General features: G+C 38.2%; 3 protein-coding genes across 5 annotated transcripts in view; 2 read left to right on the top strand and 1 right to left on the bottom strand.

The window, feature by feature from the left end:
* kmt2ba (lysine (K)-specific methyltransferase 2Ba) overlaps nucleotides 1-13541 on the top strand; it is a 36936-nt gene extending 23395 nt beyond the window's left edge. Inside the window, exons 19-36 of one of the 2 annotated variants that reach the window (XM_059349600.1) lie at nucleotides 1135-1211; nucleotides 1396-1577; nucleotides 2263-2348; nucleotides 2690-2824; nucleotides 2950-3108; nucleotides 3231-3348; nucleotides 3450-3528; nucleotides 4278-4438; nucleotides 4793-4954; nucleotides 5123-7451; nucleotides 7936-8064; nucleotides 8402-8520; nucleotides 9050-9175; nucleotides 9392-9644; nucleotides 9793-9903; nucleotides 10024-10107; nucleotides 10213-10342; nucleotides 11664-13541. In XM_059349600.1, coding sequence (XP_059205583.1) covers nucleotides 1135-1211; nucleotides 1396-1577; nucleotides 2263-2348; nucleotides 2690-2824; nucleotides 2950-3108; nucleotides 3231-3348; nucleotides 3450-3528; nucleotides 4278-4438; nucleotides 4793-4954; nucleotides 5123-7451; nucleotides 7936-8064; nucleotides 8402-8520; nucleotides 9050-9175; nucleotides 9392-9644; nucleotides 9793-9903; nucleotides 10024-10107; nucleotides 10213-10342; nucleotides 11664-11939 — 4716 coding nt within the window. In that variant the 3' untranslated portion in view covers nucleotides 11940-13541. The remainder of the gene's footprint in view (nucleotides 1-1134; nucleotides 1212-1395; nucleotides 1578-2262; nucleotides 2349-2689; nucleotides 2825-2949; nucleotides 3109-3230; nucleotides 3349-3449; nucleotides 3529-4277; nucleotides 4439-4792; nucleotides 4955-5122; nucleotides 7452-7935; nucleotides 8065-8401; nucleotides 8521-9049; nucleotides 9176-9391; nucleotides 9645-9792; nucleotides 9904-10023; nucleotides 10108-10212; nucleotides 10343-11663) is intronic. The other variant, XM_059349601.1, reaches the window with a different exon arrangement.
* A 2420-nt stretch (nucleotides 13542-15961) lies between these two features.
* LOC131985251 (trypsin-3-like) lies at nucleotides 15962-21216 on the top strand. Of its 2 annotated transcripts, XM_059350291.1 has the most exons (5): nucleotides 15962-16001; nucleotides 16194-16347; nucleotides 17843-18096; nucleotides 19370-19506; nucleotides 21067-21216. In XM_059350291.1, the coding sequence occupies exons 1-5, from the start codon at nucleotides 15962-15964 to the stop codon at nucleotides 21214-21216; spliced, it is 735 nt and encodes a 244-aa protein (XP_059206274.1). The 2 variants fall into 2 exon arrangements, with proteins under 2 accessions (XP_059206274.1, XP_059206272.1); XM_059350289.1 differs by lacking the exon at nucleotides 15962-16001 and having other exon boundaries at nucleotides 16067-16347.
* LOC131985252 (small ribosomal subunit protein eS19) lies at nucleotides 20790-26604 on the bottom strand. The gene is made up of 6 exons (XM_059350292.1): nucleotides 26326-26604; nucleotides 26008-26078; nucleotides 23545-23645; nucleotides 22239-22422; nucleotides 22111-22165; nucleotides 20790-21748 (listed from the first exon to the last, which is right to left on the bottom strand). The coding sequence occupies exons 2-6, from the start codon at nucleotides 26076-26078 to the stop codon at nucleotides 21701-21703; spliced, it is 459 nt and encodes a 152-aa protein (XP_059206275.1). The 5' UTR covers nucleotides 26326-26604; the 3' UTR covers nucleotides 20790-21700.
* Nucleotides 26605-27768: the final 1164 nt, after the last annotated feature.

A 27768-nucleotide genomic window follows, 5' to 3' on the forward strand; every position in this document is an offset into this window, starting at 1 on the left:
TAAAGCAACACAACTAATGCAAAGAGTCAGTAACTTCTTTTAAATCACTTCATAAAACCCATTTTATAGACTTGCTTTTATGTAATGCTTTCTATCTCACCACTCCATTTTACTTCTTCACTTTTTACTCTTTTTACCTTTTTTATTTTCTGTGTATCTGAGAATATCTTGTGATTGTTCCTGCTCTGTCTCTAATTGTTTTTCTTTTAACATAAGAATTGTTTTTAGCTTCAAGGCATCATTCTCTGTGTGATTAACTGCTGTCTGTCGAAGGACTTTGTAAACTGCTGTTTTTAAAAGGTGCTATATAAATAAAGTTTCTATTATGTGTTCAGCCACCTGAAAACCAACACAAACAGCTGTGCAGTTATTGCATGAAGGCCAAGAAAAATAATATTGCGAAAATCACTGAATCCCAAGCCATCCTATGCATGCAAATGTATTTCTGTTTTGCTGACAGAAATGCTCTGTCAATAAGGATCTAATTTTGATGCAAACATTTGTACATAAGCAGAAATGTAGCACAGCATGAAAGTGAAATAGGTGCTCTGCATTAAGAATACAGGTGCATCTCAATAAATTAGAATATTATGGTCCATTTCCAGGAGTTCAAGTCAAATAGCCCCAACCAAGTCTTGAGTGCATATAGATGGACATACTTTTCAGAGGCCAACATTTCCACATTAAACATACTTTTGAAAACAGTTTTTTGTAATATTACATTTTTTGAGACACTGAATTTTAGGTCTTCATTAAATGTAAGCCATAATCATTGTAATTAGAAGAAATTAAATAAATTAAGACATGAAATGTTTCATTCTGTGTGTAATGGATCTATATTATGTGTTATTTCCACTTTTTGAATTGAATTACTGACATAAATAAACTTTTCTATGATAGTCTAATTCATTGAGATGCACCTGTATTTTGTCCCTAAAATCCATGTGATAAATAGTCATGATCTCAAAATTGATCAAAATCACAGTGATGATCTTTTGGGCCATCATAGTGCAGCCCTTCTACAGATTAAAATGTTTTCAAAAATGTCCATGAATAAGAACAGTTCTTTGTGATAATTTAACCTTTTGATCTTACTTTAAATGTTTGATCTTTACTTTGATCTTACTCTTGCAGGTGATTGAGCAAGTGTTCAGCTGGTTTTCTGCAAGTAATCTAAAGAAGTGGAACTCGTTCTCTGAGGAATTACCAAGGTAAATACCATGTACAGTAAACTTTGCATTATTCCCTCAACATATACACATTTATTTGTCCCTTACTTTGTATATCTGAGCCTAATCTCATAGATGGAGCTTAAGGTGAATATTTAGTCAAATAAAAGTGTCGCTCAGACTCAAACGTCCTCTCTGACTTTGATTCTTCTCCTTCACTCTGCAGCGGCATGCTCCCTGAGGCGGTCCTCCCTCCTTCTAAGGAGCACAGCTATGCACAGTGGCTGGAGAGGACATACCAGCCCAGAGAGTCCAGGGGCCCACAAGCGGGGAGAAACGACTCTGTGCTGTCCTCCGTCACTGCTCGGCAGCCTTGTGTATCACACAGCCTCCCTCTGAAATCACACGGTATGGAAACTATTGCAGCCTGTTCTGTATCACGTATACTGAGGAATGTGATCTTACACAGGACCTCTTGACATCCAACAGTTTATAGTAGGATAGGATCATATCTTTAAAGGTTTCACGAATGGGGGAAAAAGAGGGTGATATTTTATATTATTTTTGAGGATACAGGATATATCAGTGGCTGATAAGTAAGAAAATTCAACTGTTCAATTTCACATGATTATTTCGCCACATCTTTTTAAACAGTGGGCATCTTTTTAAACAGTGGGCATAACCATTAATAATTAGTCCCATAGCATGTTTTTTTTTTGTAGCCTATACAATAAAGTCATAAGGTTTGGCATATTCACAGTGGTGTATTAGAAAATTAAACTGTGCAATGTAAAAATACCTTTTATTTTTTATTCCTTTTTACATTTTTTTTACATTTGTGTTAGCAAGACCATTTTATTTATGTTTTTTATTTATAAAGCATGTTTTCATAACACAATACAAAGTTCAAACAAACTGTTTAAAAAAGCAAAATAAAATGGAAACATAGAAGTAGGATAGGATATATAGAAATAAAATAAGCTAAAATAGTTAAATTAAATTAATACTTAGTGGTTACACTAAATCTCTACCTATTTTTGCCTTCTCAGGTTTGAAATGTTTATATTAATTTTGTCCTCTTTCCTCCTAACAGATGTAAAAAGTGATCTGGAAACTTCCATGACTGAAGACGTGAGGCAGTGCGCTCTGTGCCAACAATATGGAGACTCTGCTCCCCGGGTGAGTTCAGCTGTCTGACTGCATACTAACTAACTCATTTTTAATCTATGAATATGCAGATTATTTATAAACACATTTTATATATAGTGAAAAATGCACAGTGTGAGGTGAGGTAATTGTTATGTTTTCTGCAACAGTCCAAAGACAACTATATTCAGCCATTTTTAATATGTATTTCATATTTGTGGTGCTACTTTAACTTACTTAAATTATCAATCACTTATCAGAATAGTAGCACATCCACAACACAGAAACAGGATGCATTATGTCTGCAGTGACTGTACATTGTATTGCCTTTCTTTGCATGCCATCTTACTATGAATGTGTTTTCCTCCTGACAGGATGCAGGACGGCTGCTGTACTTGGGACAGAACGAGTGGGCCCACATTAACTGCGGCCTCTGGTCTGCAGAGGTCTATGAGGATAATAGTGCTCTGATGCAAGTGCACAGTGCGGTCTCAAGAGGGCGTCACCTGGTAAGATATCACCAGGGAATAATTACAAAGTTTTATTGTAGCCAGTTTATTTGTCATTCTAGGCACAAGTGTTATGATGCGATTCTTAACTTTATTGATATTGTTTTTGTCCTTTTATTCTCCAGCGCTGTGATCGTTGTGGGCAGTCAGGAGCCACTGTGGGCTGCTGTCTTTCCACCTGCCAGAGTAATTTCCACTTCATGTGTGCCCGTGCGGCAAACTGCGTGTTTCAGCTGGACAGGAAGGTGTACTGCTTCAAACACAGGGATCTCGTCACTGCGAAGGTAAAGTCATAAATTAACATTTCTGTCAGAGGGGAAAGCATTTCAGTTTACCGTCTCACAACTCACACCTGCTGTTTCTCTCTCCACATTGTATTGATTTATGGTTCACTGTACTCTTCCAGATGGTGTCTGGGAAAGGCTTCGAAGTGCCTCGGCGGGTATACGTGGACTTTGACGGGATCAATCTCAGGAGAAAGTTCCTCACAGGCTTGGAGCCAGAATCCATAAACATGACCATAGGTAAGAATATCTGGCTGTGGTCTGGCTGAAAAATGACTGCTATATATCAGACTGCCTTTAATGTGCTGGAACTCATCACGCTTCCTTTTTCATTTTTCCAGGCTCTCTGCAGATTCAGAAACTTGGTGTGTTGTCAGAGCTGTCATCAAATGGAAGAATGCTGTATCCAGTCGGCTATCAGTAAGTGCTGATCTCACCTCTTACTAGGTTTGCAACTAAAAAAAAACAGAATTATTTTGGGAACTTGGGTTTGGGTTAGGTATGGGAATAATTAATGGATGATCGATTAATGGTCGTTAACAATTTGGTTGATCACATGGAATTTTTAATGAATCTGTGTATTTTTTCTTTTTTTCTTTTATCTATGACTGTGTCTCAGTACTCACTTAACTGAAACACGGCCGTATGTGAATAAGCCAATGAGCATTAAGTTGAGAATTAAGTTGGATAAAGCTACAGTATGCAAACTGAAAGTTACAATAACAATTATAAAACACACAGAAATACAGTAGTATAGAGTATTTCTTTGAGCAAAACTAGCTTACTGTATCAAACCTCGCTAGCATGTATTACTGAGTACTTTTATCCAAACACTTAAATGTGCAAGATTACTGTGAAAACTAACCTAATGCCTCTTCAGGGGCTAAAACATAAAACACTGAACTCCTTGAAGTTATCTTTACAGTTAAATTTCAGTTGAGTTTTACGATCTACAGGAAGTTTCTTTTCGTCCTTTCAAAATAAAATTGTCTGTTATCGAAACAGGCTTTTGCATAGTACTGTATATATATCTTTTGTTTTGCCCATGTATGCATGCAGCGTTTAATTGTTAACGTTATAGATAATCGAGTTGGCAGGTTTCTTCCAATCGCCCATCCCTAGTTTGGGCATTCCTTCTCTTACACGTTATTCCCCTCTTCCTTCTCCAGATGTTCTCGGTTGTACTGGAGCACTGTGGACCCTCGCAGACGCTGCAAGTACACCTGCAAGGTGACAGAAGTGAGCACGCCTCTGCCCGGGGAGGAACAAGATCCGAGGTGGGACCAAGAAGAGAATCACACCATCGCCCACAGCCCGCACCACCACAGAGGTCAGCAGCAACTTTTTTTATTTGAATGCCTGCCTGACAGAAATGTTTTAAACTAAAATAAAGAGCTGATGTTTAATCTTTAAAAAGTAACCAAGTTTAAAAAAAACAAATAAAAAAAAACAGCTTTTTTTGGTAGGTTGTAGTAGTGCACTAAAACATATTTTGTCTAATATATTTTGGACTAATTCATTATTTTAGATGATTTATTTGTTTATGTATGTATTTCATGTATTTTTTATTTTACATGTTGTGTTCTTTTGCAGTTTAAGTTCATTTAAAGATTGAGAAAATCTAGCTTTTAAAAAAAAAAATATATATATATATATTAGTTTGACACCTTTTCTTCTTTGCCAGATGCGGAGTCCCCAGATCGTTTAAGCCTTTCCTCTAGCCCGATAAAATCCACTACTCCATCACCCAACTCTAAACAAAACAGCACACCAGGATCCAAAAGTCCCGGTTACACTCAGACCAGGAGACCAGCAGGAGGATCATCCCGACCTCTTCCGTCTCCAGGTAAATACTTTAAGATGAAATATTTGACTTTTTTTTTTATTTTTTTACCTTTGCTAGGCATTATCTCTTCATTTTGTGTGTTATATGTATTATATCTTACTGTTTTATTGAAGTAGACTGCATAAATTGGCATCCTTGCCTCATATTCACTCTTTTTGATGCTCTCAGGGTCCACTCTTCCTAAATCCCATCATGTCCTGACACTGAGGGACCTGGAAGACACCCGTCGGCCTCGCAGGCTCTCCTCAAGAAGCCGCTGCAGTTCCTCACCAACAGACAGCGACCCGTCGGTTCCGATGACCCTCCGCTCTGGCGGCACTGTCCACTCCAGGTGCGCCCTGTTTAGCTCGCCTCCCAGGTCCTCAAACTTGGCAGCGACCTCACCTCCTCTATCACGACAAAACTCCGCCTCGCCCGTCTGGAGCTCCCCGCCACGATCCAACTCCAGCATTTCTGCAGGGCTGTCGCCTCGACGAGGACTCATCACTCACTCCCCCAGAGGGAGGCAGGCATTTAAAATCACCACTCCAGTTTCTGCCGAGGTTCCTCAAGACTTCCTTGCGTCTTCCGAAGCAGAAGACGCAGCAGTGGCCACAACCAACGGGATCTCACTCGCCCCTGATAACCTGGAAGAGGAGGTGGCTCATCTGATGGCGCAGGAGCTGCCGTACACTGTGTTCGACACCGACACAGAGGTCGCTGTGGCCTCCATGCTGAACGCTAAGCTTGAATTTGACGAGGCTTTGCTCACAGAGAACGTGACGCTTCACTGTGGCGCACAAGGCGGGAGAGGAGAAGCGGGAGTGCAAGATGTGGAAATGCAGGTAGATAATCAGGACTCTGGAGATGAAGACTCGAGCCATTACTTTAAATTTTCCCGCACGGTGGTGTGTGACGCAGCCAGCAGCTCCGACGCCACGGGTCAGCTCACTTCAACACAGTCGATCTCACAGTTGGACGGAGCGGACGGCGGGTCGGAGAGCGATGAAAGCGAGGTGGTCGAGGATGAAGTGCAGCACACAGGAGGAGAAAATGAAGAGATAAAGATTCATACAAACCATAACACACCGACTAAACAGCTGACGGTCGCTCTGAAAAGGCTGGAGTCCATTTACACTGTGTCAAAGCCAGCAGCTGAGCCGGAGTATTTGCCACCATCTGATGTTTTTGAAACAGATTTTGCAAATGATGACATGTCCGTTCAGGAGGAAGTGGTCCCGATGAGCTCTGAATCACCAACACAAACGTCTCAAAATGAGGTGATTTTGGATTCAACCACTGGACATTTTGTTTCCGGTTCAGATGGCAGCGTGATGTACCCAAGTAACGTTAAAGCTGGCTTAAAAGACGAAAGCTGCTCATCGACCGACTCCGTTGAAGAGTTTAAAGATGATTTGAATGACCCTGACTACTCTCCGGAGGATAGTCCATGTCCAGAGCGTAAAAACAAAAGATCTCCCCCAGCGATGACGAAAAGCATCTTTGCGAAGCACAAGCGTCCCTCATCAAACCACAGACGCCTGTCGCCAAAACCGTGTATTCCACAGCAGCGCAAACTCAAACTGATGATTCCCGCTCAACCTATGCAGACTGTAAATAATGCATCCCCTGCTACTGCCACTGTTTCACGCACAGTCACCTCCCCCATTGTGATCAACGGCTTAAACGTACCTGTTCAGCCTGGCGCCTCACAGAACAGAACCATCGCCATTCGCTTGGATAACTCGAGGGCAGGAAGTCAGCCGCAAGTTACACTTCAGAATCAAGCTGCAGCCAGTAGCTCGTCACTGTCCCCGGCTCCCGCCCCTCAGGTCCTTTTGGTTAACCGACAAGGTCAGATTTTAATCAAAGACCCGAGATCAAACACTTATCAGTCACTTAGTACAAACTCTCCCGCCTACAATAAAATAAGCCAGATCGCCAAGATTCTCCACAGTGGTAACGCCCTGCAGCGATCAGTCCCTCGCGTCATAATAAAGCCTCGTTCCAGCATCTCCGCCACAAACTCCCCTTCTGCCGATAACCACACACCAACATCGGAGAAAAAAATCATTCTCAGAGTGGTGCCTGTGAAAAGCCTTGTGACTCCGGCCCTCGCCACTCCGGTCAGCATGGAGAGCTCTACTGAAGCAGGTTTTTCCAGTATTGAAGAAAGCACAGCGCAGGCTATTATTGACAGAGCCATGGCGACCCACCGCGACGAGACAAAGACGAAACCCCTCATCCTCACTAAAACTCAACAGCCAAAGGTGAAAAAGGGAAAGCCTCCACAGCTCCAGGACACAGACGTGTCAGATCAGTCACCAGCTGCACCGTCAGAGTCCCCCGGTGCTTCCCTCTGTGAACCAATCGATGTGCAGCCAACTCCTCCATCACCACGCCCCCTGGTGAGGGTCAAGAGGGTGTCGTCTGTGTCCGAACGTCCCTCCAGGAAGAAATCCAAGATTGACTTCTTGACGGATCCCACAAGCGAACCAGAAGAAGTGAATGAAGCCAGGTATTCAAAGATTTGATTCTTCCCTTTTTTTTATGAAGACTTTTGAAAAAATACCAAATTACAGGCATACAGTGTGTGCAATGGATGCATAGGTTGTACCTGGGCTGCACTTGTAGATAAATGGTAAACTACACAGGGTATTTTGAATTTGCTGCATGCATTTTGCGCACTTTTGTATAATTAATTAATTATAACAAAAAGGTTTTTCATTCTGTCATCTCTAGCATTCTTGGTAGGTTAATTTACCAAGACTGTTGGTGTATACTGTTGTTGTAATACATTACCAGATACATTTGGCATTCACAGCAAATCAGGTGTTGAGGTGAAAATGCAGCTTGTGCTGTTTATTTGAGTGGGGGTCGTGCTTTTAAGCTGCAGTAGTGAGACTGCAGGTAATGCTGTTAAAATCACAGCAGCCTGCGGTTAAGGTTGAGTTTTTGTGATCTCAATTAAGCCACCAAAATGTTTCTTGTTTTTTCCCCAGCAGACCGAGTGGAGTGAGAATGAAAGCTCCATCAATGAAGGAAATCCTTGACATGGACCAGGAGAATATGCCACGAAAACCAGCGCAGTTAAGGATCACTGCTCCTCCTGCACCTCCTGCACCCTCCAGGTTTGTTCATCTTTAACTTCCCCTCATTCAGAGCCTTATTACTTATTAGAGTTGTGAGAGTAACAAAGAGGAAAATGATTAGTGTCATTAGGTAATGTGAATTTAAAGATCAATGTTTTGGGGACAAAACTGCAAGACAGCTTATTTTAAAATGTAATCAACAGCTATTTAAAGCCACAGTTTACATGCTCTAATGAGTATTTCTTGCCAAAACAAGCTTAGATTTAGTTTCAAATTTTTGGATGGCCAAAAACATGTTGATTAACTTTTCCTCAAGGGTATTTTTGTAGTTTTTTGCCTCTGCTTATTTTCTTTTTTGGTTGTCTCTTCTGCTCAGGCATCCTCGGATTGAGAGTCCAACCTCAAGCACACAAAACAACAGTCTTATTCAGGGTAAAACGCACATGTGGGTCAGCGCTCGCCACGGAGACCTTTCTGATTGGGGCCCTTATTCAGGTTTGTAACATCACATTGTATGTGTATTTAGATCTCCAGTATTCCCAGTATCCCCAGCACAAGTGAGGGGAAAAAGTTAGAACAGCTAATTTCATGTAATTAAGTGTAATTAATGTGTCTTTAAAAAACATTTCAGTGATTTTTTGAGATATCTTGTTCTTACATTTGCTAGACACATTCTAATGACTTAAAACCTAATTATATACTGCTATATACAAAGTCATTAGACCACCCATGTTTTCTTCAAATTTTTGTTCATTTTAACGCCTGGTACAATTTGATTCTTGATAATGATTTTGGTTATAATACAGAAAACCATGGAAAATGGCGAGATATCAGCTCTTAAATTAAACTCTTCTGAACTTTTTTTTGTTGTTGTCATTATATTTGTCCAAACAAATGTACCTTTAGTTGTACCAGGCATTAAAATGAACAAGAGATTAAAGAAAGCATGGGTGGTTTAATATTTTTTTTTCTTGACTGTAGTTTTTAAATTATTCTAAAAGTATCTATTCATTTAATTCTACAGGTTTTAGCTCGGAAGAAGACGTACCTGCACCCAAACACAGAAAGAGGACGTATCTGAACCAGCCCCACCTGCGCTTTGAAATCACCAGTGATGACGGATTCAGTGTGAAAGCGAACAGCATAGAGGGTAAGAGCTGCTTGTTTGCTCTGCTTGTTGCTAACCACACAGCTGAGGAATAATCTTCTAAGCATGTTTGAGTCTCTTGATTGGAGTAGAGTTGCAATCTTTTCACATTTGCACTGATTACTTTGGTACCCAACCCTATTTTGGACTCTGAGAGGGAAGCTTTTCTCATGTTATGTTCCCTTATAACAAACCTTCCTTATCTGTTTCCTGCGTCAGTTGCCTGGCGTGCGGTGATCGACGGCGTCCTCGAAGCTCGAGCGGGCTTCCACCTGAAGCAGCTGCCTCTGGGCGGGATGAGCGGGCCGCGGGTGCTCGGCATCGTCCACGATGCGGTCATCTTTCTGCTGGAGCAGCTGCAGGGCGCTGCAAACTGCAAACGCCACCGCTTCCGCTTCCACCGATGTGATGACATCGAGGAAGAGCTTCCCCTCAATCCGAGCGGCTGCGCTCGTTCTGAAGTCTACACGCGGTACAGACACAGTTCATTTCTGTCATAACTGGGGTTTTAAGAGCTTTCAATCGTTAATGAGCTTAATTCAAATGTTGTTGTTTGGTTTATTTGTCTATGTGATTTAAATAACCCTAAAATTAATTGATTCCTTTCTTTCTCTAATCAGGAAAGCAACTTTCGATATGTTCAACTTCCTGGCCTCGCAGCACAGAGAGCTCCCGGTCGTCATCGGCTCCCTCGATGAAGAGGATGATGAATTCCCACTGAAGTCTTCCAGGTTTGGGGATTAAATCTGTACCAACTTTTCTTGATCCCAAACCATAATGAACAGGGATTTTAAAGATTGTAATTTTGCCATGTTTGGGTTGATGCCAACTTTTCTGTCTCACTCTGACAGGAGAGCCACCAGCAGTGAGCTTCCCATGGCGATGAGATTCAGACACCTGGAAAAAATCTCCAAAGAAGCAGTCGGAGTTTACAGGTAATGGTGACAACAAAAAGACAAGAAAGGAGCCATGAGCTTTCATTAAAATAATTAGTGAGCTCAAATGTATTTTAACTTTTTCCTGTTCTGTTATCTCCCCAGATCTGAAATTCACGGTCGCGGCCTTTTCTGCAAAAGGAACATCGAGGCTGGTGAGATGGTGATCGAGTATGCCGGCACCGTCATCCGCGCCGTCTTGACTGACAAGCGGGAGAAATATTATGACAGCAAGGTTAGTTGACACAATACACACTGCTGCACTCAGGAGTCTCTGCCTCGATCATTTTGCATGTTCATTCCTGTAAAATCCTTTAATCTGAAACTGTAATGAAATGGATTGTAGGCACTGTGCAGAAGTGGCAGACTCCACCACAAACAGTAGGAAATAGTGTAAAGACCTTTACAGAATGGAAAGGAAAAAATATTAGACCATTGTTTTCTTCAATTTCTTGTTCATTTTAATGCCTGGTACAACTAAAGGTACATTTGTTGGAGAAAGTATAATGATTACAACAACAAAAAAACTCAAAAGAGTTTAATTTAAGAGCTGATATGTAGCCATTTTCCATGGTTTTCTTAATAATGATTTTGGTTATTATCAAGAAAACCATGGAAAATGGCTAGATATCAGCTCTTAAATTAAACTATTTTTTGTTAGAAATTGAAGAAAGCAATGGTCTAATATTTTTTCCATGACTGTATATTAAATGGATATTGCAAAAAATGGTAGTATCAACAACAGGATCACAATTATTTTTATTGCCTAGTAAGTTTTCACATACAAGGGATTTGCTTGTTGCAAAAGAACAAAGAACTAAATATAAATATTGATTAAAGAAAACAAGTAGTGTGAGCAGCATAAATAGCAAATATGAAGAATAGAAAAGTCAACATACAAACACTTTTTAAAAACTATATAAATTAAATAAACAGTAGAAACAAAAGTACAAATATGGATTATTCAAATGAGGGAAGGAGCTGTGCAAATAGAAATGTGCAATGATTTGATTTCATGAAAAAATAAAGTGAAAATAACACATAATATAGATCCATTACACACAGAATTAAACATTTAATGTCTTAATTTATTTAATTTTGTCTAATTATAATGATTATGGCTTACATTTAATGAAGACCTAAAATTCAGTGTTTTGAAAAAATATATATTACAAAAGACCAATTTTTAAAAGTATGTTTAATATGGAAATGTTGGCCTCTGAAAAGTATGTCCATCTATATGCACTCAATACTTGGTTGGGGCTATTTGACTTTACTACTGGAAATGGACTTTTCCATCATATTCTAATGTATTGAGATGCACCTGTATAACGTAGCTTTTGAATCGATTGGAAACTAAAAAATAATTAACCCTTTTTAAAGTTTCCGTATTGGAAAAACTGAGATTTCCATGCCTATGTTAGGACTGGGGAAGTACCCACTCACAGCCCGTATCCAGTCATGAAAGCATGTAAACATGTTCTAGCAGAAACCCAAAAAACAAGTATGAACCTGAAAATGAGCCGAACACGTCCCCTCTAATCTCCCTCCATCAGGGCATCGGCTGCTACATGTTCCGCATCGACGACTTCGACGTGGTGGACGCGACGATGCAAGGCAACGCGGCTCGCTTCATCAACCACTCGTGCGAGCCGAACTGCTACTCCCGCGTCATCAACGTGGACGGACGCAAGCACATCGTCATCTTCGCCCTGAGGAAGATCTACCGCGGAGAGGAGCTGACGTACGACTACAAGTTCCCCATCGAGGACGACAACAACAAGCTGCACTGCAACTGTGGGGCGAGACGCTGCCGCCGCTTCCTGAACTAGTACAACACGCACACACGCATAAACGCACACAATGTACCTGTAGCCATCTTGTTTAATGCACTTAATTCAGGAGGCGGACTTTGATGGACTGATAATGGCGACATACAAAGACCTGCATCTACTGAGTGTCTTGGCTTTGTTGGAATCTTAATTTATAGACTGACGGAGGACGCCGTGTGTTCGTTTCTGTCCTCTGAACTGCTGTCAAAGGTCACCTGGTTAGAGCCATATGTCAAATCTTGGGATTATTTATGTGATTTTTGGACTGCTGGATTGTTGGTCTGTTAAAAAAAGTGCAGTTTAATTAAGAAAACTGCATATTTTTTGGGATTAGTGTACTGTATTACCACCCCATACACCACCACATTCTTTCAGTTTTATATTGTTGAATATGTCAGTAGCCTCTGCTGGAACTGGGGCGATTATTACCAGCTACAATTGGTGCAAACTTTAATAATCTGATCGCAGCTATTACTGGATCTGTTATTCTGCTGGGGATTTTTTTGTAAATAAAAGGTCACAGAGAAGTGATGCAGCACCTTACTTTGACAAAACCTTCTCTGGCAGCACTGGTGTCGCAGCAGACGGGACAAGTTTTACTTTGGAGCGAAACAATTCAACTCAAAGCACCTCGTGTACACTGTAGTGCAGCTACATTTTAACCTCTGGATACTACCAAGTCTTGTGAGCAGGGACTCCTATTTTAGGTGCTGGTGACATTTAACCCAAAAGGTAGTTTTAATATATAGTCACCCAAACCTTTTTTTTTTCTTCCCACCCCTCACTCAGTCAGTTCCTGTTTTTATTTGTGACAGCAGAGACGCTGTGAGCTTTTATTCCACCTTTCCTCTTTATTTGTGCTGTTTATGTATTTTAAGGTCTATGAGGGAGAGTTTCCTTGCTGCAGGGTTCAATCTGAATATAGTGATCTCGCTCTGCACAGTCCCTTATATATCCTTTTTGTATTTTTGTATATTTGAACAATAAATGTGTATTCAACAAACTGATGGAAATAAATGTGTTTGAGCTTTTAACTTTCTATTTGTAAGTGAAGGCTGAATAATAGACCCGAGGCTATTGCGGAGTCATGAGTTACTCGAAGTTAATCTTTTTTTTGTTTGTTTGTTTGCACCCTCTTCCTCCTGTTTCTTTGTCTCTCACAGGTGTACTACCTCAAATGTGTTAATGAAGCAACATTAATTTAATTACAACAGCTTCCTCTTTTCCTCATTGTTCAATCTTTCGAAACATTACGTCTTGATAGTAAGAAAACAAAACATCAGTTACTATTAAACACTGACTTGCTATTATGCCTGCAATTATTTGTTAGATTAGGTGGCCACCTTTCTCTGTGCTCATGTTCTCCTGTGTGCAGCCACACCCAGCTAATGTAGATAGGATACTAGGTTGAAGGTTGAATGCTGTGGAAGAATGTTTTGTTTTTTTATTAATAACTGACACGCAAAGCTTTGTTACTTTATCTGCTCAAATGGATCCTTGCCTGTACATAGTTGTATAAAGAATTTCTAAACCTGTTAAATATTTTTTTACCTACAATTTCTTTTTTTAATTTATGTTCAATAAAAATTTGAAATGTTCAAAGTTTGCCATCCACTTGCCAATGTTTTTACCATTGAGTAAATATTAAATGAATTAAATTTAAAAAATATCGCTTGTGATTCTTGAGTGAACACAGAACAAATTACAGTGAACAGGAATGTGCTTGAATTGAGGATAAATCGGTGTTTCATCTACACAATTACTAGAGGTGTGAATCCCCAGAGGCCCCACAATACGATTTTATCCCAATACTTGATTCACGATACGATATTATTGCGATTTTAAGCATTTTGCGATATGGTGAGTATTGAGATACAATATATTGCGATTTTACTGTTTAACTGCATGTTTTGCCCACAAAATTAAATTCAATCAAGACTTGTTTTGTCAAATAAGAGAAAATTCTCAGTCTATTCATCTCATTTCAGTCTTTTTATTTCTCCTCAATGAGAGTCAAACCCACAGACTGACCAACAAAGTATTCAGTCAAACTGAACTTTTGATTAAAAACATGCATGGACGACAATAATTGCAGCAGCATTTTCTCAAACTTTCCTCAACTTTAGGCTTAACTGCTCTGATTTTTTTTTTTAATTAAACATTTAAAAAGTACTTTGCAGCATTATTTTGACAACTACCCGACACGATATCCTGACACACATCCAGGTGCCTATAAATTCCCGAGATCTTGTAGTTTCATATGATTATATGAAAAGTGAGCCCACTATGGCATCCGGAAAAAAAAAAAAAAAACAGCGAAAAATACTGATGGCCCATTGGCCGTCGGAACACCAAATATCGATACTTGGAGGCCATGAATCTACTTTACACACGTAAATGTATATAAGTACTTGAAATTAAACTACCATGTAGACACAGTGTGTGAGCTATAACCTTATAAACTACCTATAAATATTGGGGAGAGCTCAGGTTTTTGTGAAGGTAAAGGCTTTAGGATCTGGAAATCTTTGGTTTATGCACCTTGAATGTACTTGCACACTGCTTTTATTTTACTCTTCAGCTTTTACTCTTCAGACACCTGAAAAAAATCCCCAAAGAACAGTCTGAGTTTACAGGCAATGGTGAGAACAAAAAGACAAAAAAAGGAAGCATGAGTTCTTATTAAAATAGTGAGCGCAAATGTATTTTAACTGTTTCCTGTTCTGTTATCTCCCAAGATCTGATTCATGGTCGCGGCCTTTTCTGCAAAAGGAAGCTGTACAAGATAAGTCTATAAGCTACTGCTGCTTTGAGCTCAGTCAAGTAAGCTAAAAGAAAAAAAAAATCAGCTGAACTTTTAATTTCTGAAATGGTGATTTACCTCTTCATGGTTCTAAATCATTATAGTAATGGTCTGAGACGAGCCGAGAACTACAGTTCAGCTGCTCACAACTCAAAGGCAGACAGTCTGATTAGAGGTCACAATGGTCTGTTTAATATAAAGGTATACTATGCAGGATTTCTTTAACCTTACATATACTCATTCAGAAGCAATCACTCTCAATCATCACTTATCATCCAACAGTGTGTGGTTGTTTCTATCTGTATTTTTTGTCTTCATTTCATTTCACTGTGTTCGGGACATTTCTGGGCATAAACCTTTGGGTACGAAGCTACAAAAACAGCGGACATGGTGCAGAAAAAATGCTTCGTATCAGGTACAGTATATAACACACATGTCTTATTTATTAAACATCAGCTGGTTTGTTGTGAAGACAGTTCTTGTGATTAAATGAGTTGAGCCGGGTGTGCTCAAACCTGCTTATAGGCCCCTCACTTCCAGCTTTTTGACAGTTTGACAACCAAACAATGCTTACGTCCCAGAAAATACATGTTAAATTTAATCACCTCATGATTCCTCAGATTAAACTTGTGTACCATTGATGGGGCGATTCGGGAACCACAGATGTACATAATATTCTTTCCATTACGTTTCCCTTTTTTCCAGCCTTGCTGCTGCAGTTTCTTATCTTATCAGGTTTTCTATGGATTACCTTGAAATGCATTTGATGTTCCTGCAGCCTGCTGCTGAGTTATCACCTGCAAACTGCAATCATGCATACAGACCTTTAAAGTAAGCTACTGTATTTCTTTACTGTACTCCACTTACACTGTATGAAATGTGCCATTTGTTCCATTACACATCATCTAAAACTGGACAGATTCTGTACTAAAAGATGTCAATAAAACACTTTAAATTTACATGACATTGAAATTACATAATTTCTGATTACATAACGAGCACAGTTCAATCAGAGTTTCCCTTAAGTGTCCTGGGAGTTTTATCCCTTTAGCTTTGACATCACTCAAGGTCTTGCTGTTGCTTTCAGCCATATGGCTCTTTCCCAGGACAGAGTTTTACCTTCCCGACCTTGAGATATTTGGGAGTGTGAAGAGCGAGACAGGTGTGTATATAAAGAGTTGCAGGGTGAACTTTTTCTTACATTCAGAGGAAAGTCACCATGAAGGCCCTGATATTCCTGGTGTTGCTTGGAGCAGCTTGTAAGAGATTAATCAAATTATATTTTTATCTCCTGTTTTGATCAATGACTGTAAATGTCCTCTCGTGCACCTCTTTCAGAACTGTGTTTTAAAAACTGCTACAGACTTCTTCTTTTTTTCCATTCATGGCCATGGTTAAGTATTTCTACATTGTACTCCATATGTCTTATAATGCCTCACATTCTGTTTCAGTTGCTGCAGCTGAGGACGATAAGGTTGTCGGAGGGTACGAGTGTCCCAGACACTCTGTTCCCTACCAGGTGTCTCTGAACGCTGGATACCACTTCTGCGGTGGATCCCTCATCTCCAGCCAGTGGGTGGTGTCTGCTGCCCACTGCTACAAGTCGTAAGTACAGAAGGTTAAACATTTTTTCCATTATCACCAAGTTAAGTGCTGCAAGTTGGACTGAAGGATATGGATTAAACTAAACTTCATAATATCAAAGCGAGGATCCACAGTGATTGTGTGTCAGAACAAGAGTTTTATTGGTCAGTCGATCAATCAAACTTCATTTATGTACCTTTCGTACAGGGTTAGTGCAGTTCGACATGTTGAATGACAAGCCATAAATAAGACATCACAAGTGTAGACTGTAATAATATGAAATAGGCCAAAATTGTTTTAACTATTTGAGACCAATGCAAAAAAAGAGAGAAAAGAAACTTAAAATGATTTTAAAAGCCATAAAAACAGTGATAATACGGAGTGAAATAAAAACTAGATGAATACAACATCAAATTAAGTAAAAATAGAATGAAATTGTTCAAATTAAAAACAAATTGAATAAAATGATGTTAAGTAAAATAAATGTGTCATTATAAAACTCCACTGGAATAAATAAATATGAAGCTGAAATAAATAAGCATAGTCCCTTTTTATGCAATAAAAACATATTTATTTATTTCATTACAACATAACATTTATTCAACTATGTTGACCCATTTATACAGCTGTTTATTTAATGAATTATAATGATTAATTTATGAATGTATATTTTCATTTATTCGTATATGTATTGGCTGATTTTTAATTACAGGATTTATTTCTTAGCCATATTTATGTAAACTCTTAACATAAAAAAACGTTTTATTTATTTATTTATTTATTATGTATTTATTTATTGAACTATATTGATTCATTTATAAATGTATATTTTCATTTATTCATACATGTGTGGCCTAAGTTCTAATTTCAGGATTTAATTCACAGCCATATTTATTTATACCATTAACACAATAAAAATCTTCTAAAAACTTTCTTTCTTTATTGAACTACAGTCATGGAAAAAATTATTAGACCACCCATGTTTTCTTCAGTGTCTTGTTCATTTTAGTGCCTGGTACAACTAAAGGTACATTTGTTTGGACAAATATAATAATAACAACAAAAATGGCTCATAAGAGTTTCATTTAAGAGCTGATATCTAGACATTTCCCATGGTTTTCTTGATAATGATTTTGGTTATTATCAAGAAAACCATGGAAAATGGGAGGTCAAACACTGAGGTCCTTGACTGTATATTGACTCATTTATAAATGTATATATACATTTTTTTTGCATTTATTACCTCATTTAATATTTCTTAATAGACATATTTATTTATTCGATTACTTATTTCTTTGTTATTAATGTTAATTAATAATAACTAAATGGTATTCCATAAACTGGTGGCTGTAACCGTAACTGTTAACTGCTATTTGAATTTTCCAAACACTATGGCAGCTAATTTTTAATATGCTTTGCAATGAATCCCCTCAGTCAGGTCACTAACTTTATGACTCTTAGATATGATTATTTCAGTACCTAAACATCATCATTTAAACTCTCATCCCTCCTCCAGTCGCATCCAGGTCCGTCTCGGCGAGCACAACATCGCTGTGAACGAGGGCACCGAGCAGTGGATTGATGGAGTCAAGATGATCAAGCACCCGCAGTACAACAGCTACAACCTGGACAACGACATCATGCTCATCAAACTGAGCCGCCCCGCCACCTTAAACAGCTACGTCCAGACCGTGGCCCTGCCCTCTCGCTGCCCCCAGGCCGACGAGAGCTGCATGGTGTCCGGCTGGGGCAACACCTCCGCCAACGGAAGTAAGTTATTGAGTCTGGAAGCTGATGATAATGTGGGGTGATTCATACAGCACAGAGTTATTCAAAGAAATGATACACAGCTGAAACCCTGAAACAGCCTGACCACGTCACTGTGTGGATGTTAAGGAGCACATGAGACCTGATTTAAGGCTTGTAACCACCATGTCAGAGAGAAAGATAATTTACCATCAGGAGTCAGCTTTAACAAAAAAAACAAACAAACTTGCTTGACTTGACTTAAATACCAATGACTTCACTTAGACTTTAACCATTTGGCTTGAAAGTACTTGATATGTTACCTTAAGGCCAAAGATTAAAAAGTATGTCACTTTAAACATTCTGCCTTATTTTAATTCCTTTCAATTCCTGAATCAATTCACTTTAATCCTATAAATTCCCAGAAAATCAACACTTTATTCCTTACATCAAGTTTGTTTGAAACCAATCTGACAGCATCCAATCTGGGGAGAACCATGGAGAACCCAGGTTACGTTTCTGAGCACCAGTTACTCTGTTAAAATGGCATTACATTTAGTAAAGGACTCAAAGTTTAGGAATTGGGATTTGTCGGTCTTGATTTGGTCCTTGAGTGCAAAGACTTCTGACTTTTGTGACTTGAACAGCAAGTTTATTTATATTACACATTTCAGCAACAAGGCAATTCAAAGTGCTGAACATAAGACATTAAAAGCATCATGACAAAGGGCAGAAAAACTCATTTAAATTTGAATGAAAACAAAACTTTTAAAAATAGTTAAAGCTGAAGCTTAAATATAGTTAAAGTTATATAAAAAAGTTACAGTGCGTTTCAGAGTTATATGGTAAAACAAACTGTATTAAAATCATTTAGTGAAAGACAGCTGTAAACAGGTGAGTTTAAGCACATTTTGTCTACTCATGAGGAGTGTGTCCTAGCTTTATATATATATAATTATGTGCAGCTTTCCAAAGGGTGAAAAAGTAACCCTGACACTTTAAATATGGTTATTTGGCTTTGGATTAAGACATGATAGTTTAGCAGAAGTTGGTACTTAGCAGGTAGAGCATGACTTGTTTATTATTGCTCTTCTTTAGTTTGACTTGCGGTTCCAAACCCATTTGTGTTCAGTTTACATTGATATGAAACAGAAAAAAGGAAGAAAATCTTAAAGGATTAATTAGGAAAATGGGAGTCAATCCCACATTTCACATTATTTCCATGTTATACAGCTGAATTCTAGTGTTTTACATAATGCTAGGTATAGTAACTGAGACTTGGCTTCCTTCTCAACAGACAACTTCCCTGACAGGCTGCAGTGTCTGAGGCAGCCCATCATCGATGACAGGATCTGCAGGAACGCCTACTCCCATCTCTTCACTGAGAATATGGTTTGCTCCGGATTCATGCACGGTGGTGCCAGCAGCTGCCAAGTGAGTTGGACTGAACCACAGTGAACACACACAGGGAGTCAGGTGGTGCATGAGTGTGCATCTCCTCCAGCAGTACAAACACTGTGATTATGCACACTATCACACTTATTTGTTTTTCACAGAGAAATGATTCTACTTACTCCTGTAGTGCAAACGATGCATATATCCGCTCTAACCTCCTTTTAACTAAAAATAGAGATTCATTTTCAGTGCACCCACTTTTTAAATGACACCACTGCCACTGCCGTCTGTATCACTGACTGCAGGAGGATGATGCAACAGTGGTGCAAGAGACACATTAACCCTCTGAACATGTTTCCTCTTCTAGCTTCTTTAAAGTTATACGACAGGCCTAAATATTATTTTTGATCAAGCTTAAAAGCATAGTTGGTGGATGCTGAACATGTAATTCTATAATTATTAAACAGTTTATTGATATAAAATAGAAGAGAATTGTATTTTGTTTCTGCTATTCAGTGGTTGATGTAGTGAAATATTCATGGGATGGCATAGAGACTTTAAGAATGAAACGCAGATTTAATCATTATCATTTATAGCATATAGTAAAGCATTGAATCGAAATACCAAAAGGTGACATGATAAATCAATAAATTTGCTGCCCCTTCTTCCTGAAATAATATACAGAATAATGACATTGTCAGAGCTGATTACTATGGGAGAATTTAAGTTAATTTCAAAGGATTGAGAAAATAGTACTCTGGGTCACTCTGATAGCACCTAAAATATTATACTGAAATTGTTTAAACTGTACTGCTTATGTATTATAACTGTCATTAATTGCATTTTAAGTGGATAGTGTGCTCACTCATTTGTATTGTGTGACAGCTGTATTTTGTCTCTCTGTATTGTCTGTGTTTAATGTTGCAACGATGTTTATGCTCAGGTCACTCTTGGGAAAGAGAATTTGATCTTAATGGGACTTTTACCTGTTAAATCAGGGATATTTATCAAATTATTTTACTTTTTTAAATGAAAAAAGCCCATCACTTTGCCAACAATGTGGCCATAACAGTTAATTAAATTATGTACATTAATTCACATTTTTTAGCATGTCGTTTTTAAAAATAAATCTAAATTAAAGTGTTAAATGTGATTTCCCTTGCTCCTAGATGCCCCTAATGCTTCTCAGCAGACATTTAAATACCATTCAAAGTAATCCATAATCATTAATCAATTGTGTCATTTAAACTCTGTTAGGCCATACACGAAAAATAGATATAAGTTGGACTGATAATTGACATGTTTTAGGGGTGACAGCTGCCAACCCATAGATCTGCCTCAGCTGTGATTTATAGACTGAATCCTTTATTTACAACCACCTGCACCAGCCAATATCTGTCAACATGGTGCTTTTATCATAACACAAACAGTAGGTGGTATAAGTATATATTTTCACAGTCTTTTGACCACACAAAATGGTGAAACAGGATAGCAAAACATTGTTGTTAAGTTAATACAAACTGTAACCTGTAACAGAATGTCAGTATGTAATATCTATGATCACCTGCAGTAACAGTTATTCTTCTGCTTGCGTTGCAGGGGGACTCTGGCGGTCCTCTGGTGTGTAACGGTCAGCTGCAGGGAGTCGTGTCCTGGGGTTACGACTGCGCTATGCAGGGACACCCCAGCGTCTATGCCCGTGTGTGCCGCTACAACAGCTGGATCAGCAGCACCATGAGCAACAACTAAACCCACACAGTCGCCCAAACATCCATGTGCAACACCATACTCAGTGTTCATACTGTTTAATTATATGCATCTCATCGTTAACATGTTTAGGCATAATATTCTTTGGACAGATGAATAAAAATATACAGTAGCATCGACTGAATTTGCTTTGTTTTTATACATTGAGTTTCTCAGTTGGTGTCAAAACAATATAAACATGCTCTTGCTTGGTAACACTGTATCCATTCTGTGCTGTCACAAGGCCACTGCTGTCTGGAAATTCATACTGAATTACAGGCAAAAAACAAACCTAAAAATCTGCAGAACATCCATGTGTGATATCTGATCTGTACCTATTGTACTATGGATACATGCATCTCTATGACACGCCTTTTGTACTCAGTTACTGTGGGCACTGCAGTGATGTGGGAGGCAAGCAAACTTGAGTAAATAAGCAGTAAGGCATAACTGCATTTCACTATTCTGGGTTCTTTGCATGCAATCCTCAGATGGCGCTTTGTAGACTTCGCTGTTTCTTGTTTGCTGAGGCAACCTAAGGAGGAGAAGACAAAGAGAGAGCAGAGGGGATATCCATGCAGCCATATCAAACATCATGAGCACTGGATATAAAAATGATTCAGGGATGGCATAGCAATAAATAACCAGTTTATCTACATTAATACGCAAATAACACCAAAATCTTGGCTTAATCATCATCATTAAGGCAATAAATGACACAGAACACAAGTGGGAGCCATGCCTGTGCCACACATTTGTGCATACATCGACAAAAAACAATCATGACATCAAGCTTGTGTTTCTATTGTGTTTTAATGTACTCTTTGCAAGCTACAATTCACATTGGCTTATGCATACAATACATGTACTGCAGCTAATAAAAATTCAACCACCCACCTGACCAGCGATCCTGTCCAGATCTCTCTGGCCCTGAGGGGTAAGTCTCCGTCCACTGTAAGCAAATGTGAAAACACATCACTTATTCAAATCAAGGCAACATAACTTTCTCTCTTTCTATCTCTTACCCATTTGGGTCCTTCTCCACCATCTTCAGACCCTCCAGAGCCTGGAGGACCTTCCTCGCCACATTCCTGGAGCCCACGCTGAAGTGGGCGGGGCACACGCCGTTCCTCTGTCGCCCTCCATAGATCTTGATCATGGAGCCGACTCCGACCCCGCCTCGCAGGTACAGGTGGCGAGCTGTGGATGCTGGGGACAAACGGTATACAGCATATGTTGCAATGTATCCTTATTTTATCATCTGTTGACTTTTTCCACACGAAAGACATGAAATCAAACATTCCAACTTATCTAATGTGTGACATTTTTCTCAGCAGACTCGTATGTGACTGCGGGGTCAATATAGATAACATACAGCAGCAGAGGGAGGACTGTGTGCATATGCTTTTACTGTATATATCGTACTTATGATAGGACTGACAAATATTACACAAGTGTTTCGGGTATAATCATGTATCACATGGATTCCTAAAATGGTGATGACTGAATGGGGTGTTTAGGAAAACTGTTTCACTTCCTTGATGTTGGTGAAATCTGCTGTCAATCTCTTGATATAGTTATTTCATTTTGAGTTAAATAAACAAAAATCATAATTTAAGAGATCTATAGATCGATCCACTCTAACCTCCTTTTTTAGATAGATCTTATAGATCTCTGACTTGTAATGTTTCAAGAACCAATGACATAGTGCATAAAATATCCATTGATATTATTAACTCAAATGAAATGCTGAAAAACATTTAATGTCACTTAGCTACAGTGGGAGAATGTAACCAAGTATATTTACTCAAGTACTATACTTAAGTACAATTTTGACATACCTGTACTTTATTCAGGATAAAGAAGCGTTTAAAACAAGTGTACACATCGATGCTTAAATAATATCAACCAGTAATATACTTTAATGGCTTATTCTGCACAATAAGTACCTTTACTTTGTTACTTTAAATACATTTTGATGTTAACAGTTATGTGTTTTTACTTTAGAAGCATTTTAAATGAGAACTCTTATTGTAACAGCATATTCTTATACTGTAGTATTGCTACTTTTACTTCTTCAACCACTGCTTAGCTAAAGCTGTAAAAGGAAGGAAAAAAATGATCATCTAATTGCTTATCATGTCTGCGCAACAGCTAAAACCAAAAATACAGTTTGAGGTTTAAAAAAAGCTGCAAATCCTGCTGGAATCTACAGATTTTCAGCATATATGTTTGGTAATTTACTTTGAAATAATGATCGTTTCATCTACTAATTTGTTTCAGCTGTTGCAGATGACTTGATGCGTGGGAAACACTTCCAGTGTCACCAACCTGCTCTGGTGTAAAACCAGTTGTCATCGCAGGGAGCCAGCTCCTTGTGCCTGGCAAGCTTCACAGTGTCGACCCATTCTGGGACTTTCAGTTTGCCAGACCTGAAAAAATTCAATTATCAACTGATGTGATGAATCAACTGACTGGACCGTTTTCTCAAACAACATAAGGTGCAGGAAATGGGATTCATTCAACACATATGTATTATGTAATTAGTATTAATTACTTGTGTTGGAGTGCCAATACATAGCCACTGCAGTGCTGTTTGTCGGCCCTATACATCTTGTTAACCCTCTGGAGTCCATCTATTTATTGAAAATACACATATTTTATTTACAGTAATAACTTTATTTTTATATGATATGTAGACAAGCTGAGAGTGCCAGTTGAAAGTGCAATCATAGGAGCTTTCACAGTGTGCCATTTATGTTTAGAATGGCATAGACCATTTTTAAATTGTGAATTTTCTTTCTACAATGAAAACTATTACTATTTTTAATTTACATGCAAATAGACTGTTTTGTAGTTTTATTATTTTTTATTTTTTCTGCTGTTTTTGTATGTATAAATGGTTTTTAAAAAAGGTACATTTCCATAGACACGTGTCTTTTGCTTGTATTTTCGGTTCCTGGCAGCTTTATACTTTGTTAATTAAAATAAAAGGAAAAATCTGACTGATAGCCAAGTTTGTGTTGAGAAAAAGAAACCATGAATGTGATGTAAGGACAGACTGAAAGATGCTAAATAGAGACAGAAATTAATGCAAAGGAAGTTGACAAATTTGAACCAAAATCTCCTGGACTTCAGAGGTTTAAAGGAAGACTTAGATTTTAGATATCTATAAAACTGAATCCTATTTTCATGTATTTTTTCGTCTAAGTGACACTTTTTTTAAATTGGTCTTTTGAGCAAGAGCTCCTGTTCGAACGGCTGCAATGTCATAATTTTGGGCAATGTGTACCAATATACATCCACTTAAAGTGCTTGTTTTTCTACAGTCTGATTGCTATTATTAGTGTCTGACAACATTGTAGAAAAGAGCCTACAGTGAAATAAAACTTTTTTTTTTAACCTTTTACTTGATCCTCTCTGTGTCTAATCAATGCTCTTCAAATTCTTGGCTGCTCCCACATTGTCAGAATCACTTAAATATTCAGCCATGAAATTGAAAATCTTCTAAGATAACGCTCTTTGTAATACAACATATTAAACTCGTCATAGCATTTATTTTTCAACTCCCACTCTCCATGATGGCTGTGGCTCAAATGAGGAGAGATTTTGGACCAATCTGTAAAAACATTTTCTCCACCACCATCACAATAAGACTAAATTATATAATATAAACTGAACTGTGATCTGTGGTCTGTGATTGTCTCTGATGCTACATCCTTTTGATAGTTTTGTCTGCTGTTCTCAGGTCTCTCTTGCAGAAGAGATTTTGATCTCAATGATTACATAAAGGTTGTATATATTAATGAGGAAATATCTTGTGTAGGAAAGGTGTTCATCCTTCAATAGAGTTTCAGAGACTTGGCAAGAAGGACTGAAGCTGACTCTATACTAAAGCCCTTCATGTTTTTTTTTAATTATTATTCTTTAATTTTGCATCTTTGCAACTTACAAAAGGTGTAATGTTCAATTGTCTGTTTTAAAACTGAGCTCATCATAATTTTTTATTTTTTTTTAACCTTTAATTATAAAGTGTTTCTCTGCTTTGTTTGTTGCTGTACAATTAATTTGATGTTTTATAAATCAAAATCGCAATATGGCCTGGTGAATTACATCCAAATTGCAGGAGGTGCAATGTCTGTGAAAGGCTAATATCTGTCAAAATACTTTTCTGAATTCAGTACGGTAAGTCTGCAGAGATGTCCTGACCTATAAATTGTATTCTATAGACTTGAGAAAAGATAATAATAATAATAATAACACCACGATCATTTTAGAATAATTCATTTTTTTATTTTTATTTTTTACAAATAGTGCAGCCCTACATTGTATATAGTTTATCTTACTTCTATAATTTTTTTAATGTTAATTTTCTAATGTTGGTCGTTGCTGTTAAGTACAGCCCTGTGTCGCTGTAACATTGGGCTATAATAAACTTTTGCATTACTAGCTACGTGTGTTATAATTTATATAATGCATGAAAATGTCCTTACTGTTCATTATAGAAAGATTTTATATATTTTTTATTTGGTGTGTATCTTATTTATAGTGTCTCTACGGCGCATTTTGCAAAAAACCCTTCACTGTTGTCTCAATAAATACACATTAATGAAATTATTTTATTTCATTGAATCTTGAAATAAATGATTCTAGCTTTAAACATATAAAAACACAGTGTATTTTGTCGGGACATGAAGGTCAGCTGCTGTTGTCCATGATTCCCACACAGCACCATCAGGCTGCGTGATTGACAGCTCTCTATCAGCCAGTCAGCTGGTTTCAAGCTTTACTTACTTTTTGAGGAAAGCTGACAGAGCCCTCACAAACTCCTGCTGGTTGACATCTTTCACCGTGACACTGGGCATCTAAAAGGCACAGTTGGAGACAAAGGTGAGCTTAAAATGTCATTTTTCATCGTCAAGTAGTGGCTTTAGGAGCCAATAAATAAATAAAAATAATAATGAACCGCCCGTTGCAGCCGTTGGAACTCTTTGTTAACGTTAGCTGCTAGCTAGCTTAAAGTAACCATAGTTACCATAGTACCTCATAACGCGTCTGACCGTTACCGAAATATTTAGCTCTTATTATATCCAGAAATATGAAATATCTTACTGTTCACGCAGCCAGATGGTCGGGTTGGGGATGGAGTTTAGTGCCAGTTTAGCCGACAGCAGCTACTGCGGCTGGAGGAAGGATGCTGAGGATGAGGGAGGGGAGGATGGTACCGTAGCCTGAATTAACCTCTCCAGCTGCCCTCAAATCAGCTTCAATCAGCCTTTAAAAGGAAATAGCTCAAACGCCAATGGTAATATTCTCAACGTATGTTTTAATCACGCACTATGCCTTGTTAATGTGTCAAAAATGATGGTTAGGCACTGTTTAAAACGTCCCTTTTCACAGATGATGCCGGCTGTGAGCCCTTCCCGGTGGACCCCAGCAGAGGGTGGTGTTGTGGCGCCCATTCCTCTGTTTTACCTTCACACCCAAAGGGTTTTCAAGAAGGGTGCCGCAGTCTGCAGGCGAGGTTGGTAACCTTTAAGTTCCTTTCTTTTTACCATTTGCTCAAGCAAATACAGTCATTATGCAGTCAATACAGTCATACTTTTATTTTACTTTATATGCTTCATAGAGTGCAGTTGTCAATGTGGCATGAAATAAATTCATACATTAAGATACATTTCGAAGGATATCCCTGAAATATTGCTATTCATAAAACGTAATTATGTTCTGTCTTTCCAATGTCACCATTTTAGGTTAATGCCAATGCCCAAGCCTCTGTTTTCCAAGGTGATCACTGCCTTGGAAAACAAAGCAGCATGCAGTGACTGCTATCAATATTTTATGAATAAAAGCTCTCATTCTTGACACCAATGTGTAACAGCATACAGAGCAATGTGAAAAGGTTTTCCGGAAATTTCTCTTTTGACCTCCCATCACCTGCCTTCATTCTCCTCTTTTTTCACCTCTTTGCCTTTTTCCATGTCATCACATATTCTTAGAAAGCAATTAAAAGTTCTATAATGGGCTTATGGCTTAAGATAAATTCATATGTTAATATAAATGATGATATATTTTAAAGGATGACCATGGACATCTCTTTTCATTAAATGTAATAGCTATCTGTCCTCATTGCTGGCTGTTTTCTACTATGCCATGTCTTCACGATCTTTCTTTCCTTCTTCTTCCTTTCCCCATGACCTGCTCCTCTATTTTTCCTTTCCTTTTCCTTAACCCCTGACATCATATTAGTGAAAGAAATCTACTTATCTCAAAGCGTCGTTCCCCCCTCTCTCTGTTAACCTGCAAAGATGTCTGCATGCAACTTGTGATATGAGTTAAAATTGCTGAACAGCAAAAAAGTCAAGTACACATTATGAAATTGTACTTAGTCTTTTAGGGTATAATGCAAAGAAAAATAATAATGCAAATGCCAAGATACCACAGATCAAGGTTTTGTTACTTTTTCTGACATGTAGCCAATATGTAGCATTTTTTAGAGGTCAACGAGATAATTTAATGAAATTATATAGTTAGTTTTAATCAGAATTGTAAAAT

Source organism: Centropristis striata, chromosome 14 (genome assembly GCF_030273125.1).
Source record: "Centropristis striata isolate RG_2023a ecotype Rhode Island chromosome 14, C.striata_1.0, whole genome shotgun sequence".
NCBI lineage: Eukaryota > Metazoa > Chordata > Actinopteri > Perciformes > Serranidae > Centropristis > Centropristis striata.